The sequence below is a fragment of the Balaenoptera acutorostrata genome, chromosome 18 (genome assembly GCF_949987535.1).
Source record: "Balaenoptera acutorostrata chromosome 18, mBalAcu1.1, whole genome shotgun sequence".
NCBI lineage: Eukaryota > Metazoa > Chordata > Mammalia > Artiodactyla > Balaenopteridae > Balaenoptera > Balaenoptera acutorostrata.
Genome location: NC_080081.1, coordinates 65,077,903 through 65,094,702, shown reverse-complemented (window position 1 = coordinate 65,094,702; position 16,800 = coordinate 65,077,903). Strand labels below are relative to the sequence as shown.

Below are 16,800 nucleotides of genomic sequence, written 5' to 3'. Positions count from 1 at the left end.
TCTATTGACATGACCATATGTCTTTTGTTTTTTATTCTGTTGATATGGTGAATTACTTTAATTGATTTTTGGATGTCAAGCCAAACTTGGATGCCTGGGACAAATCCTAGTTGGTCATGTAGTCTTTTTTTTTTATATGTTGTTGGATTTGGTTACCTACTATTTTGTAGAGGAATTTTGTGTCCATATTCATAAGAGATACTGGTTTGTAGTTTTCTTGTGATGTCTTTTCTGGTTTTGGTATCAGTGTAATACTTGTCTCAGAATGAGTTGAGAAGTGCTTCCTTCTTACAAATGTTTGATAGAATTCAATGTTGAAGCTGTCTGAGCTTGAGCTTTTCTTTTGGGGAAGTTTTTTTTTTATTATTGCTAATTGAATATCTTTACTTGTTACAGGTTGATTCAGAGTATCTATTTCTTCTTGAGTCAGTTTTGGTAGTTTGAGTCTTCCTAGGAATTTGTCCATTTCATTTAAGGTATCTGTTGGTATACAGTTGTTCATGGTATTCCCTTATAATCCTTCTTATTTCTGTAAGATAAGTAATAATCATCTTTCATTTCTAATTCTAATAATTTTAGTCTTCTCTCTTTTTTCTTGATCATTCTAGCTAAAGGTTTGTCAATTTCGTTGGTCTTTTCAAAGAATCAGCTTTTGGTTTTGACAATTTCCTCTATATTTCTATTCTCTGTTTTTCGCTATTCCACTCTAACCTTTATTATTTTCTTTTGGGTGCGTTGAATTGTGTTCTCTAAAAGATACGTTGAAGTCCTGAGTCCTGGTACCTGTGAATGTGATATTATATGGAAATAGGGTCTTCTGCAGATCTAATTAGTTAAATTAAGATAAGGTCCTACAGCATTATAGTGGGCCCTGAATCCAATCACTGAATTTGTTATAAGGACACCGTGTGAAGACACAGAGAAGAGAAAGCCATATGATTACAGAGACTGATTGGAGTGATGCCTCCATAAACCAAGAAATGCGAAGGATTGCCAGCAACCACCAGGAGGTAGGAGAGAGACATGGAACAGATTCTTCTTCAGAGTCCCAAAAAGGAAAATCTTGATTTCTAGCCTCTAAAACTGTGAGAGAATAAATTTCTAATACTCAGTTTATGGTATTTTGTTACAGTCCTAGGACACTGATACACCTTCTTTCTGCTTGCTTTACGTTTAGTTTAGTCTTCTTTCTCCAGTGTCTCAGGCAGAAGTTTAGGTTATTGACTTGAGATCCTTCTTCCTTAACGGAGACATTCACAGCTATAAGTTTCTTTCTAAGCACTGTCTTACCTGCATCCCATAAGTTTGGGTATGTTGTGTCTTCATTTTCATTCATCTCAGAGTATTTCCTAATCTCCTTTTGATTTCTTCTTTGACCCACTGGTTATTTAGGAGTGTGTTGTTTAATTTCCGCATATTTGTGAGTGTCCCATATTTCTTTCTGTTACTGATTTCTGACTCCATTGTTGTCGGAGAACATACTTTGCATTATTTCTATTCTTTTAAATGAATTGAGGTTTGTTTTATGATCTAACATATGGTGTAGCCTAGAGAGTGTTCCATGTGCACCCACCTGGAAAGAACGTATATTATACTGTTGTTGGGTGGAGGGTTCTGTAGATGTCAGTTAGGTCTAGTTGGTTTATAGTGTTCATGTTTTCTGTCTTGTGATTCTGATACCAGTTCCAATGTGTGGTTTTCTTCCCCTACACCAAGCAATTCTTGGGCACCAGCTGGGTGTCCTATAATTTAACTCAATTCTGAAACTGTCTCTCTGGAAATAGCATCAGATCCCACAGGTTAAGGGCTCAGTCCTGCAAGACTGGCTCCTTCGCCCCCCACTTCAGACACCAGTCACAAGTCCAGGTTGTCACCTGTGCTTGTGACCAGCCGGCTATAGATCGGAGGTTCCAATAACCCCCTCTTTGGGTTTAATTTGCTGAGGGAGCTCACAGAACTCAGAAACATTTACTTATTAGATTGCCAGTGTATTATAAAAGGTTACAACTCAGGAAGAGCAAGATGGTAGAGATGCATTCAGCAAATTATGTGGCAAGGGGCACAGAGCTTCCATGTTCTCTCTGGTCATGCCACTCTCCCCAAATCTCCACGTGGTCACCAACCTGGAAACTAGAAGACTAGTCCTTCCGGGTTTTTATGGAGGCATGAATGATTAAATCATTGGCTGTTGGTGACTGAACTCAATCTCCAGCCACTCTACCCTCCCCAGAGGTCTGGGTGGGACTGAATGGTCTAACCCTGTAATCACCTCCTTGGTTCCCCTGGCAACCAGCTCCTATCCTTTGGTGATCTAGGGTCTTTCCAGAAGTCACCTCATTAGCCATAACAAAAGACACCTTTTTCATCACTTTGGAAATTCCAAGTGTTTTGGAAACTCTGTGCCAGAAAGGGAACAAAGACCAAATATGTATTTCTTATTATAAATACTATCACATATTTCCTGGTTGATCTTCTGCCTAGTTTTTGTCAGTTATTCAAAGTGGATTTGAAGTATCCAGCTATTACTGTTGAATTGTCTTTCTTTCCATTTCTGTCAGTTTTTGGTTCATCTATGTTTGTATTCTGTTTTTAGATGCATATATTTATGACTTTTATATCTTCCTGATGGATTGACTTTTATCATTATAAAATGTACCTTTGTTTCTGATAACAGTGTTTGTTTTAAAGTCTATCTTGTTTGATATTAGTGTCGACAAAAAAATTAATCAATAGTTGACCTAAGAAAGAAATGGAGAATTTTATTTGAGCTAACCTGAGGATTCTAACCCAGAAGACAGTCTCTGAGAAAGCTCTGAGGCCTGCTCTGCCCATTAGAGGTCAAAGCACAGTTGTATAAGTTTTTGAGGCAAAGGTTATGTCAAATGACAGAATATTGACAGTTTACACAATCCAGATCTGCACTTACAAAGCAAGTAGTGGGTCATCATGACCCCTCGGAAGATTAAGAAGGAAGGTTATCTCCTAAGGAGTCGTGACCCCTCACAGGATTAAGAAGGAATGGTGTCTCCTACGGAGGGAGGTCGGGTTAACGCAGACACACAACACACACCAAAGGGGAGGGAGGGGGCCCACACGGGCAGAGAACAATTTTATGTTTTAAACTTTTCTTATCTTGCCATAAAATACGAGTTTTGTTTTGTCATTAGAAGAGCCACACCAGCTTTCTCGTGGTTGCCTTACTAGGACCCCAGCCCTCTAATTCATGCTGTGCACAGCAGAAACGGGGAAGGGGTGAGGACAAACCCGCCCTCTCTTTGAACTCCTGATTCTCCTCAGGAGCCCTGACAAACAACTTTTTCTTACATTTCATTCGCCAGAACTTTGCATCCGTTTTCAGCATTTCAAAATTAGAAGATTTTTAATGTGTAAAACTCTGGCTACGTCCCTTCTCTTGGAAACTCTGGTGACCCCAGGCCATTTGCCGGGAGCTGGGAGGAGCTGGGAGGAGCTGCCTCTTTTAGGTGGAGCTTGAGCTCTCCGTGTGGCCACAAGCCCTACCCAGCCTGTCCTGCTCACATAGGTCAGTGCCTCCTCTTGGTAGTGTTAAACTACTGAGTAAATTTGAAGTGGCTGGCATCCTGCCTCGTGCTAGAAGGCCGCTCCAAGGAGCAGTGGTACAAAATGGAAGGCTCTTATAGGTGGAAGGATGGGGCATGAAGGTATCAGCCAAAATGGGGGGGGGATTATTTTGGGCCAGGACATCTTTGGCCGGGGGGAAGGGAATGGCAGCAATCTTTATCGTGCAGATTATCTCACTAGTGTTGATTAGGAAATTTCAGATTGACTGTTTTAAAGGTCACCTTTCTGAGAGGGGTTGAAACTGCAATTTAAGTCTTGATTTGCTGCAGTGGGGGGCAAATGACTGCATTTGAGGCTTGTTATTTCTTTTTTATTTTTGAATTTTATTTAATTTATTTTTTTATACAGCAGGTTCTTATTAGGGGGCTTGCTATTTCTTTTTAACTGTAGTATTTGAGCCTAGACTGCTGGCTTGGAGGGAAAAAGGAATGGGTAAGTGAAGGAGGAGAGAGCCAGCTCTGCCTGGGGCGCCTTCTGAATGTTGGATATCTGTCTGAAAGTTTAGCAGTCCATGTTTGATAGCAAGCAAATAAAGTAAGTTGTTTTTGGTACGCTCTGTCATTCATTCATTCAACAAATAGTCACTGAGAAACTTTAACACACAAGCACTGTTTTCGTGCTGGGAATATAGCAGTGAGTGAAGAAAATAGACAGTTCCTACACTTGTGAAACTTACATCCTAACTGGGGAGACAGTAAACAAATCAGTAAAATATATGTTATTATATCAGGCAGTAGTTGAGCACTGGAGAAAAATAAGTAGGAAAGGACCATAGGAAGTGGGAATGTTTGAAATTGTACCCAAGATAGTTGAGGAAGCCCCTGAGAAGGTGACATTTGAGCAGGGACATTAGAAGGAGAGGAAGTGAGTCATCTGGATACAGGGGTGTGGGGCGGGGATATTTGTAAGCGGGGGGTGGGGGTGGGGGTGGGTGGGGGGGTGCAGTCGGGACAAAGGCCCTGAGGCCGGAGCGTGCCTCGCTTTGCGCAGGACCAGCAGCATCAGAACGGTCTTAGCAGAGGAGTGAGGCGTGTGAGGATGGGCTGCAAGGGAGAGGGAGAGGGGCCAACTCCACCCGTTCTTCTAGGCCATCGTAAGGATTTTAGGTTTTTCTCTAAGTACGTGAAAACCCCCTGGAGTGAAGGGTTTTTAGGGGGACCTCCTCATTTCCACTTTAAGAGGATTCCTCTGGCTGTTGTTTTGAGAACTGACTTTAGGAGGTAAAAGCAGAAGCCAGGAGGTCACTGTGGAGATTATTTTAGCAATGCGGGTGAGACGTGCTGGTGGTGGCCTGCACCGCGTTGTAGTGGGGCTGCTGAGAAGTGGTTGGATGCTGAATGTATTTCGGAGATAGAACCGACAGGATCTGCTGAACACTTATATGTGAATTTGAAAGGAGGAGATGATTGTCATCCAGGATGAATGCAAGGTTTTCTTTCCTGAGCGAGTGGAAGGAAGGAGTTGCCATTTACTAAGATGGGGAAGACTGGAAGAAGCAGGGAGAGGGCATGTGGACTAAAAAAAAATGCACAGTGTGAGAGCAGTGAATTTCAGTGTTATTCGGGGACCATACTGAATTCTCTAGACCAGGAGACAGCCTCTCGGTTTACTCTGAGAAACTGTTCCAAAGAGGCAAGGGAAGAGCCAGGATATACATATGATTTTTTTGCTGGAAAAAACATGTAGTCAAATATAAAAAGATCACAGCTAATCACAAAGCACAGACTTCTCAAGTTAATGATTTTAGTGCTTTTCTTTGCATGGGAAGATGCAAGAATCTGGACTCATTGAAATTTTTCCTTAGGTATGCATCTTAACTGTCTCAGGGCCAGCATATCCGAAACACAGAATGTTTCCTGTTTTTCTCCAGCCTGAATTCCCAGTAGCATGCACTTTCGGTGGGTGACTGCAGCTGCTTATGGCTTGATCCTTGTAGAACTTGAATGGCAGGCGACATTATTTTTCTTTAGGGACATCATATCGGGAGCTCAGTCTTAGACAAGTTAACATTTGAGATGCATATTAAATATCTAACAGGAGGTGTTAATTAAGCTTTTGGGTCCATAAGTGTGGAGTTTGGGAGTTACTGGCTATAGGTGGTATTTCTTTCTTTTTTTAATATTTATTTATTTATTTATTTGGCCGCGTCGGGTCTTAGTTGCGGCACGTGGGATCTTTGTTGTGGTGTGCGACCTCAGTAGTTGTGGCCCGTGGGCTCCAGAGCACATGGGCTTAGTTGCCTTGTGACATGTGGGATCTTAGTTCCCGGACCAGGGATTGAACCCATGTCCCCTGCTTGGAAGGTGGATTCTTAACCACTGGACCACCAGGGAAGTCCCTATAAGGTGGTATTTCTACTGGACTGAATGAGATCACAAGGAGTACAGACAGGGAAGAAAGCCAAGGGCTGAGCTGGGAGCCACTCCAGCCCTCAGAGGTCTGGGGACTTGTCTCTCGTGAAGGACTCTGAGGAGGAGCTGCCAGGGGGTAGGAGGAAAACCAGGAGCTGTGGGTACCTGGCGGCTGACCTTGGGGTCCTTACAGCTCCCTAGGCTCTAATCAGGTGGGCGGATGGCTGAGATGTCTGCAGGTTCTTTTCTGATCCTTTGTTTCGGGAAGCAGGGAGCACGCTCATGATTGGAGACGGAGGATGGGGGGGCATGGAGGTCTGCGGAGGAGGGAGGGTGTGGGACCCCAGCCTGGAGGGTGAGGACCAGGGAGACGGAGCTGGACTGCCGGTGGCACCGAGGCTTCTCCAGGTTGGTGGTCAGGAATCAGAGCGTGGCCAGCCAGCCTGGGCGTGTTGTATTTTATCCTTGTCGAGCTCCGAGGAGACAGACCTGGAGAGTGTGGGAACTTAGAGGTGAGCAGCGTTGGCCCCAGATAAGGAGGGCAGCCAAGGAAGTTGAAGGCACATGTGATTCACTGCAGAGTCCCAGGGTTGGCTTTGACTCTGATAGAATCTCCGTGTTTCTCTTTTAGGCCCCATGCAGTCTCTTCCTAATGTGGAACTATTATCATTTTTTTCCCTCCGGGCTGTTCAGCCACACGCAGTTTTGTTGAAGAGCACTGCCTCCAGTGAGCTTGCCTAGGTGGCGTCTTGTAGTTGTTTTTGTTTCCTGCCTTGCTCACAAGCTAGTATAAAAGTCACGCTGCGCTAGCTGTTTCAGTCTCAGAATGGCCAGTTCCCGGGGGCGCACGGAGCAGACCCCACAGTCCACAAGTCCTTCCTTTGGCAAGTCCTCCTTCACCCCCAGCACCTCATGTCAGAGTGGTTTCTTTCTACATCAACACTCTCCGCTACTGGTCTTCTCTCCGAACTTGCTAATAAACTCCCGAGGGCAGAAAGTGTCTCTTGTGTCTTCCTTTGCACGAAGCACGTAAATGTCTGGCTCTCAGGCACTAACTTATCTTCAGTGCTCCCATTCGGCCTCTGCGGTGTATGGGAACCTTCCGGGCCACTGCTTCCCAGCACACAGCTTAGTGTCAGGTTCTGTCCTCCTGTCCCGTCACGGGATCCCGGCTCCTCTGCCGGCCTTGGGAGGACTGACCCAGGGTTCATTCTGAGAAGCCTCCCCCTGGGTGGAGCCAGGTAATCCTGGTGAATGCTGAAATATTTGAGCCAGATGCACCTCCTCCAAGCGGGGTCCTTTGTCCCCGAGGTTCATGGAAACAGGAGCCGCCCATCTGCCTCTGGGCCCAGGCTTCTCGGGTTACAATAGCATTGCTTAGGGGACACCAAAGCGATTTTTCTTTTTATACCGAAAAGACTCACAGAGCCTGGGGAGGTGGGTAGGAGAGAAACAAGATGCATTTTACTTTGGAAAGTTGCTGAAAAACTTTGTACAGGTGGGAGGCAAGATATTTTAGTGCAAGGAAGACACTTGAAGCCTGGTAGTTCTAGAAGGGGTGCGAGACACTAATGGAGTTTGTCCTTGCATCGTGATGAGGATGAATATCCTCCATGAACACCATGAAAATCCAGTCTGTAGTCCAACTCAGAGAGCGTTTGTTTAACATCTGATATTTGTTCATCACCTCGTTAAATCTATGGGCAGATGAGACATAAGGACCTTGTCTTCTAGGAGCTTACATGTTTCCTGGTGTTGGGAAAATTCATCAAGTAGTCTTGTTCAGGTTTCAGAGACAGAAGCAGGCCTCTGCCCGACCTGTGACCCTACCTGGACCGTGCTTGCTTGCACACCTAACAGTTGCTGCTAGCAAGTCAGGTGACCCTTACGATCAGAAAGGGAGTGGGTCTTGGAATTTCTTGAGCCCCGGGGACCTGGCCAGTCCTGCGGGGTCTGGAAAATCTTGTGACTCACATGATGAACCCAACAGCATTGCTAAAGTGTATCCAGAGCTGCATTTTTGCACGCAAACTGATGATATCCATTTGCGGCCTGGGATTATAAACGGAAGCCCCCAGAACTCCAATCTGAAGTCTCGTCCGTGGGGTGGACGCACCGCCCGGGACCCTTCCCAACTGGGGCTCCAGATTGCTGTCCCTTGGGACTTCCCAGCTGCTGTTTGGATCTGGAAGTAGGTGTCGGCCCAATTCAGTGATGTATACTCTGTTGTGTGTCTCTAATATTCTTATTCCTTTCCTTCTAATGATTGTATATTCAAATTAAGTTTAATCACCTTTCATTAAAGAATTGATTAAAGCTGTTTATTTTTGTGTAATGAGCGGTTATTTTGCCAGTGAATCCAACGAACCTTAAAACCAAAAGCAGGCTTTCGACAAACCACCTGGTGCTGAGCGCATGCTTGGCCAACTATGGACTTAGCTGAGTGCATCCTCCGTGGAGGGAGAAGGCTGGTTCCCCAATAATACCTGCCAGGTCTGTGGTGTTGGCTTTAGTGATACTGGAATTCAGATAAGGGAGGGAGCCCCGCCAGGCTGGGTGGAGGCGACTCCCTGAGAGGCAGGACTTAAGGGATAAGGAGGATCAGATGGGGAGGGGCGGGAACCTAGGGGTCAGGTGTGAGGAGAGGGGCTGGTTCCAGAAAGGGGAGTTTGGACTTGATTCTTTAGTCTGGGAGCCTGGCTCATGTCCTGGCTGCTTTGCAGGTCCCTTAGATTCCAAAGGAACCAGGGCGAATCCACCATTTCCATCCCCAGAATTGCCCCCCACCCAGTTCCTCCTCCTCTCTGCCAAACTGGAAATGGCATGTCACCCTCAGGTCCTCTCTTGCGTCACCTGCTGTGATCTCTTGATCTCGGAGCCCTGAGGGCCTCCTCTGCTATTAATCCCACTCTCCTATTCGTTTTCTCTGCTCCTTGTAACTCTATAATCCCGCCTCCTCTGAGTTCTCATGCCTGCCCAAACTATTTCTAAATCACAAACGTAATCATGTAAGTCCTCTGCTTCAAAACTGGTGGTTCTCCCCCATCCACAGGATAAAGTCTAAACTTCCTACCCTTTACAGCCTAACCTGGCCCAGCCTCCCTCTTCTGGCTGTGTTCTGAGTCTGAGTGACCATTTAGGAGAATTAAAATTATTTTACAGTAAAGTATTCAAATTTTCCATAGTTATTATGCTAACGGGGTAGACTGTTCAAAAGCACTTAGAACATATGAGGCCAACATACTTTCCTTATTAACTATTCATAGCTACAGCACAGAAGCAGATAATGATCCCGTATCACCAAGGAAAAATTGAACTAAGAGTAGTAACTCATATTTGAAAAGATAACAGAAAGATAAATGACCTTTGGGGAGGATTTCCACCCAAAATGGTAAAAAAAAAATTTTTTAACCTGGTGCTCAAAGAGATGGAAACACACTTATGATGCCCAATAAAGAAGACGTGAGGTGGTCAGCAGGCATATATAGCTCCTGACAGATCCTATCAGGAAACATGAAAGCCTTAGGTAAGGAAGTAGGATTTGAGTGATCACGGGTACACCAGGCTCATCTACGCTGACTCCTGCATGGGTTTGGGGGCCAAGGTCCTTGGCATCAAACGTGCCTTTCCTTTTTGGGTCACTGATTTGAATGGCATTTCTTGGAAGTGGAGGTGGATTCTTTTTTGAGCACATGGAAGACAAGCCAACTCAGACACAGTTGGGAGCTGGCTGACCTGAGCGTGTTTCGGAAGTGGGAGCAAACAAGTAGTTACATCTCCACGGACTAAATGAGAGGCGGAAGACTAAGGAAGGGTCTTGAAGGACTGACCCGTGGGGAATGGACCCGTGGTGAGCCCGCCTTCTCTCAGAGAGAACACGTCTCTTGGTCAGGAGTTCTTGGGGGGCAGCGATGGCAGTTTTAATGGGGGAGGAGGGGTGATTGTAGGCAACCCATAAAGAGGCAGAGTCCGCAGTGACCTTGAGCAGAAGAGGACGTGGTTCTAAATGCCCTCTTCTGGTGCACGCCCCTGGGACCCCCTCTTCCCCGACTAAGGGCACATTCAGCTGGGGGGAGTAAGCCAGGACACAGAGTAACCGTTTTACCAACTGACTCAATTCCGTCCTCAGTGTGGACACCCTGCACGTGCTTGCCGCAGGAGGTGCTGCCAGGGCTGGTGGCTGGCGGAGCTGTTCCTCCCATGGGGGGTGAGGTCGCCTCCTTCCTGTCTCAGAGTGGGCGAGGGTGGGAAGGTAGGCGGGGCTGCCCGGCAGAGCATAAGGCTCCCTGATTGCCCCACTGTCTACGCCACCGTCGCGTGTCTCCTTCCCTTAATCCTCCTGTGGAGCAGCGGTAGCCTCAGAAGCCTGAACTGCGTCTTAGTTCCCGACGGTTCTGCCACATATAAAATACGGATGAGTCTTGTTAGCCCGTGAGTTTCTGCAGTCAGCTCTTAGTGAAGTCAAGCTGTTGGTCCAAGGGAGAACAAAGCTGCAGGAGACATGGAACTCTCTTACACCTTCTTGAAAAAGCAAGTCCTGTTGCCTGGGAAATACTTTTCTCCCCTAGTGATCTGCACCCCGCCAGCGCTGGAGCTATGGAAGAGGCAGCTGAAGTTATTCCAAGAAAGCGCTCGAAGTTTGGTAGTAAAAGGAAGTGACGTTTCTCCCCTGCCTCCAGGCTGGTCTCTTGGGGAGTGCACAGGGCCAAAAGGAAACTGCTCAGTGTGGGGACGTGATTGCGTGCTGGGCTCCTGTACACGCCAGCCGGGTGTCCTAGCAGCGCTGGGTACGCGCGGGGCCGTGTGCAAACATCCCCAGTGCCGGATGCAGTGGATGAGTGAGAGGATGCCAATTGGTTTGATAGGGGTAGATAAACAAGAGCAAGTATATATACAGCGGTGTGCAGCCTGCTCAAGTTCCTGAAGGCTTGGCTGGCAGCCTCTCCCGGGCTGGCTCCGGGGCAGAGGGGAACCTGCGTGACTCGGCCTCCGAGTTAGCCTCTCCTCTGCTAGTTAGGGGGACGCTTTTCGAGCGTTTTCTTCTAACATGACCAAATAGCCTGGAGAAGGTGAACTGCTGTTGTGCGGAGGTGAAGGTGTGACTGTGAACACGGCGATGGAGAGAGCTGGGGGCCAGACACCTGGGAGCCCTGAGCCGTCCTTCCTGGTGACTCTGGGTGATCCACAGGTGACCCTGCTGTCTGTTCACAAGCGGTGGTCCTTCAGGAGGAGCCCTAGGGCCACGGGCTCCTCCAGACCAGTGATTTCGGCGGAGGAACGCTCTCCCCCATCAGAGAAGGGAGAATTTTCACAGAAAGTTTTGACTAGAACACAGGAGGTCAGTTCCAAGCAGGTGAGTGCCGTTGGAGAAGGGCTGAAAAGCCAGGAGGGCTTTTAATAAAAGCTCCAGGATATATATAGATGGAGGTTTCCCGCGTGTCTTACGCCAGAGGGGCCAGGAGCAGCTCTGGGGTAGGGAGTGAGCCAGGAGTCCAGGGGAATTTTCCAGAGATTAAGTCCATGGTGGATAAATCTTGGCTTTTGTTGCTTCTTATTTTCAGGATATTTTGTAAACCTCTGTGGTGCACAAGTTTCCCAAAACGCAAATCAGACAAAAATGGATCTTTTCCTTCTTTTTATTTTTTAACGTGTTTACCTTATTTTGTTAATCTTCACATTTCAGCTAAATAAACATTTTGAAAATGTTGCTGCCCAGTGAACCCGCTCTTCTTAAGCAAACGAAAGGTTTGTTAACCCAAACGTCAGGTCATGTTCAAAAGCAGGGCGGTGTAACTAATGCTTTGTAAAAATGGTGCTTCAGCAGCATTTCTGGGTGGGACTGGTGGTCTGTGTGGGGTCCTTTTCATTGACGTGAGTAGATGGAAAAAAAAATACTACTTAGATATAAAGGGAAGTTTTCATAAGTCCTTTTTGCTCCTTGAAGAGTTATTTTTGTTTCTTCTGGTGTTAATTGTTTAAAAAGTCTTTAAAAGTAAGGGAAATTTTGTGAGTAGAGATTTTTGAAATGTACTATGCAAGAGATATTTGTATGTTGATGGAGATTTATGAACATCCATTTATGCAGTGCACAGTCAACTTTTATGTTTCTAGTTGAATGTCTTAAGATAGCAAAATAATTTTTTTTTTTTTTTTGTAAAATGCTTGAGAGCATTTCTTTCTTCTTTTTTTTTTGAGAGCATTTCTTTAAAATGTTCAAACTACTACTTGACATAATTCAGCCTATGTCTGAGGTATTTGAATGTGAAATATTCTAATTGTTTTTAATGGCCACTTCCAACCTCATGGAATGAGGAAAGCAACCTGAAACTGGCCTGCGAGCCCTTCAGAAAGGAGGGCTCTGGGCTGGAGGCCAGGCTGGAGGCCGGGGTAGAGGCTGTGGCCGCAAAAGAGTCAGGTGCAGATCTGCGCCCTTGCTGGCCTGTGGGACCTGGCAGGTGAGCCTTGGACTCCTCCAGCTTCAGATTCCTGGAATGAGAAGTCCTGCCTCTCTGGGACATGAAAGCACCTTGTCGAGTACTCTGTAAACGCACAATGGTATCATCTCTGCCGAAATGATCTTCAGCAGGACTCCCAGCGCGGAGATGTGTTTGGTGCTCTCTGAATGTCTGGTAGAACTCTGTCAGCCAGTTAATCCATCTGAGCACAGTTGCAACTATTTTTTTCTGAAGCTCTGATTGTAAAAGCAACACCTGCTCATTATACAAAACAAATTTAACATGAGGCAAGGGGAATATGGCAAAATATGAAGAAAATGGAAACAGCCACAGACTTCAGCCATTTTGCCACTACACACGTGAATATGTATACGTGAGTTTGTGTATGTGTACGTAGTACTATATACCTTCTATTTTTTACTTAATATTTTGTGGATATATATACACACACACACACACACACATACACATGCATATACATTATATAATTTAAATTAATTACCCTCAAATGGGGGAAATTTGTAGTAGCTGGTTAATGATAAAAACCGCCGCTGTGTCAGTTACAATTGAGTATTTGTTCACTGTTACAGTGGTGTATTGACTCAAAGTCTGCTATAAATCAAACTCTGGATCTACTTGAGAGCTATCTTATTTAGTACTTGGTATGTGGAAGGGACTTGTCACCTCATTTAATCATTATCCTCCTTTAACAAACAGAAACCTGAGATCAAGAGGTTAGGTAATCTGGGGACTTCCCTGGTGGCACAGAGGTTAAGGATCCTCCTGCCAATGCAGGGAACACGGGTTTGATCCCTGGTTGGGGAAGATCCCACGTGCCGCAGAGCAACTAAGCCCGCGAGCCACAACTACTGAGCCCGCTTGCCACAACTACTGAAGCCCGCACGCCTAGGGCCCATTCTCCGCAACAAGAGAAGCCACCGCAAGAGAAGCCCGCCCACCGCAACGAAGGGTAGCCCCCGCTCGCCGCCAACTGGAGAAAGCCCGTGTGCAGCAATGAAGACCCAACACAGCCATAAATAAATAAATAAATAAATAAATTTATTTATTTAAAAAAAAAAGAGGTTAGTTAATCTGCCTGAAGGATTTAATACCAGGTCTGTCTGAGGACAGGCCCCTTGCTTTTCTGTTGGGACAGGGAAGTATTTAACATGTTGGGTGAGATAGGGTTTGAAAACATGAGTATTGCAGAGCTGCTAATCCACAGTGAATGAAAAGTTAGCTTTTAGGTTACGCATTGTTCACAAAAGACGCAGGTAGCTGCTCTGAAGAAAACATTTCAAAATTGTGTTTGTGGTTAGTGGATTTGTGTGCTTGTATTTACATTTCTCATACCACGTAGAGTATGTTCTATGCGGTTTAGAATGAAGACGTGATGTTGGGCAAGGGGTCAGTTTCTTCTGTGTTTTGGACAGAGGGGGAAGTGCCTTTCTGAAAGGCATAACTGGTCAAAGCATAGTCTGGGGAGGCCATCCCTCCCTCCCCGCTATGTTAGATTCTCCTCGTCGCTGGCGTGAGCAGCCTCCGTGGGTCAGGCCACGCCTGGTGGGCCTCCCAGGCAGTTACTCCACCACCACCCCTACCCTGCCAGGAGCGCGCTCACCAAAGAGGAGAAGGTGGGGGCCTCAGCGCCCTGGCCTGGCTCTTCTGGCCCTGCGTCCACAGGCCTCCCCGGGGCTCTTGTTTCCTCTCAGGCCCGGGACGATGGCCTGGAAAGAAACAGGCTGCTGCCTCTCAGAACCCCTCTGGGGAGTCGTGGGCAGCGGAGGTTCCTGGCCCTCGATCCAGCTGGAGGGCGTAGGGAGTTCCCCTTTCTGCTCAGCACTGCCTGCCTGGGCCTCCTCTCCCATGGCCTTCCTGACGGCTGTCGCCAAGCCAGGCCGCCGTGTTACGTGTCTTTCTCTTCCACATCGGGCAGTGTATCAGTCTACGGTAAGTAAGCTGTTGAGTGAGTGAACAAATACGCGAACCAGAAGTGATTTCTGTGGCAGGAGGGAGGACTGATGTTGGAAGCACTGAACTGATTGATGACTGTGATTAAGTGTTGGGTTGTGGGCTTAGCCATTTTAGAAAGCAACCTACAGGAGTCTGTGCTGGGTGAGGGTGGGCAGGCTGGGTTTTATTTTTGCCTAGAGGAAACCAAGACAGCCCAGCTGGCACAGGTGCACCCCTGCTGAGTAAAGGAAAAAAATGGCTGAAGGGGGTGATCTAGTCACTTAAAGATGTCACTAGCAAATTGTCATGGGATCATCATCAACCGTACTACATACAGTATTATTCACATTTCTAGAGAACTTGTATTTCTTTATTTTCCCCTAAAATTAGTGTCTGCTGGATATAAACATCAATAACAAAATATAGAAGTGTGGCTCTCTTCCTCTAGAAAAATAGGGAACAGTGTATACTCTTACACAGTTCTGCAACTTTTTCCCCCTTTAATCTACCAGGGATGTCTTTCCATGTCAATACATGTAAATTCACCTTTTTTAAAAAGCCACGACATAAAATTCTATTGGATGGATACTTTATGTAACCTGTTCTCTATAGAAGAATATTTAGATGGTTTCCACGTTTTCACTAGTGAGTGTACCAATGGACATTCTCATGTCACTGTATAGCTATATGATGAAATACCCAGAAATGGAATTACTGGGACAAAGGCAATGGGCATTTAATATCTTGACAGATATTGCTTCATTGTTCTCAAAAAGGTTGTGTAAATTTACTTTTCTACCAACATCATCTCATATAGTGAGTGACATCCATCATCTCATATAGATTTTTTTTTTAAAAGGGAAAAAAATGTTTTTTTTTCTTGTGATGAGAACTCAGGATTTACCCTCATAACAACTTTCATATATACCATACAGCAGTGTTAACTATCGCCGTCATGTTGTGCATGACATCCCTAGTATGTATTTGTCTTATAACTGGAAGTTTGTAGCTTTTGACCACCTTCATCCTATTCCCCCTCCCCCCCGCCGCCTCGGGTAACCACAAATCTGATCTCTTTTTCTGAGTTGTTTTTTTTTTCCTTTTTGTTTTAGATTCCACATATAAGTGACGTCATACAGTATTTGTCTTTCTCTGTCTGATTTAGCATAATGCCCTCAAGGTCCATCCATGTTGTCACAAATGGTGGGATTTCCTTTTTTTATGGCTAAATAATATTCCATTGTGTATATATACCACATTTTCTATATCCATTCATCTATTGATGGACACTTAGGTTGTTTCCATGTCTTTGCTATTGTAAATAATGCTGCTGTGAACGTGGGGGTGCATATATCTCTTCAACACAGTGTTTTCATTTCCTTTAAATAAATACCCAGGAGTGGAATTGCTGGATTATATGGTAGTTCTATTTTCAATTTTTTGAGGAACCTCCATACTGTTTTCCACTGTAGCTGTAACAATTTACATTCCCACCAACGGTGCACAAGGGTTCCCTTTTTTGCACATCCTCACTAGCATTTGTTATCTCTTGCCTTTTTTTTTTTTTAAACATCTTTATTGGAATATAATTGCTTTACAGTGTTGTGTTAGTTTCTGCTGTACAACAGAGTGAATCAGCTATACCTATACATATATCCCCATATCCCCTCCCTCTTGCGTCTTCCTCCCACCCTCCCTATCCCACCCCTCTAGGTGGTCACAAAACACCGAGCTGGTCTCCCTGTGCTATGTGGCTGCTTCCCACTAGCTATCTATTTTACATTTGGTAGTGTATATATGTCCATGACACTCTCTCACTTCGTCCCAGCTTACCCTTCCCCCTCCCCGTGTCCTCAAGTCCATTCTGTATGTCTGCATCTTTATTCCTGTCCTGCCCCTAGGTTCTTCAGAACCTTTTTTTTTTTTTAGATTCCATATATATGTGTTAGCATACAGTATTTGTTTTTCTCTTTCTGACTGACTTCACTCTGTATGACAGGCTCTAGGTCCATCCACCTCACTACAAATAACTCAATTTCATTTCTTTTTATGGCTGAGTAATGTTCCATTGTATATATGTGCCACATCTTCTTTAGCCATTCATCTGTCGATGGACACTTAGGTTGCTTCCATGTCCTGGCTATTGTAAATAGAGCTGCAGTGAACATTGTGGTACATGACTCTTTTTGAATTATGGTTTTCTCAGGGTATATGCACAGTAGTGGGATTGCTGGGCCATATGGTGGTATCTCTTGCCTTTTTGTTGATAACCATTCTAACAGGTATGAAGTCATATCTCATTGTGGTTTTGATTTGCATTTCTCTGATGATTGGTGATGTTTGTCACCTTTACATGCATCTATTGGCTCTTTGTATGTCTTTGGAAAAATGTCTATTCAGTTCCTCTTCCTATTTTTAATTGGATTAATTTTTTTTGCTAT

At 45.3% G+C, this 16,800-nt stretch overlaps 1 protein-coding gene across 1 annotated transcript in view; it reads left to right on the top strand.

The window, feature by feature from the left end:
* Positions 1–10,822: 10,822 nt before the first annotated feature.
* Positions 10,823–16,800, top strand: part of ATP7B (ATPase copper transporting beta) — a 55,514-nt gene continuing 49,536 nt past the window's right edge. The window contains exon 1 of the mRNA XM_007193702.2: positions 10,823–11,304. Within this exon, the coding sequence (XP_007193764.2) occupies positions 11,068–11,304 (237 nt within the window). The 5' untranslated portion in view covers positions 10,823–11,067. The remainder of the gene's footprint in view (positions 11,305–16,800) is intronic.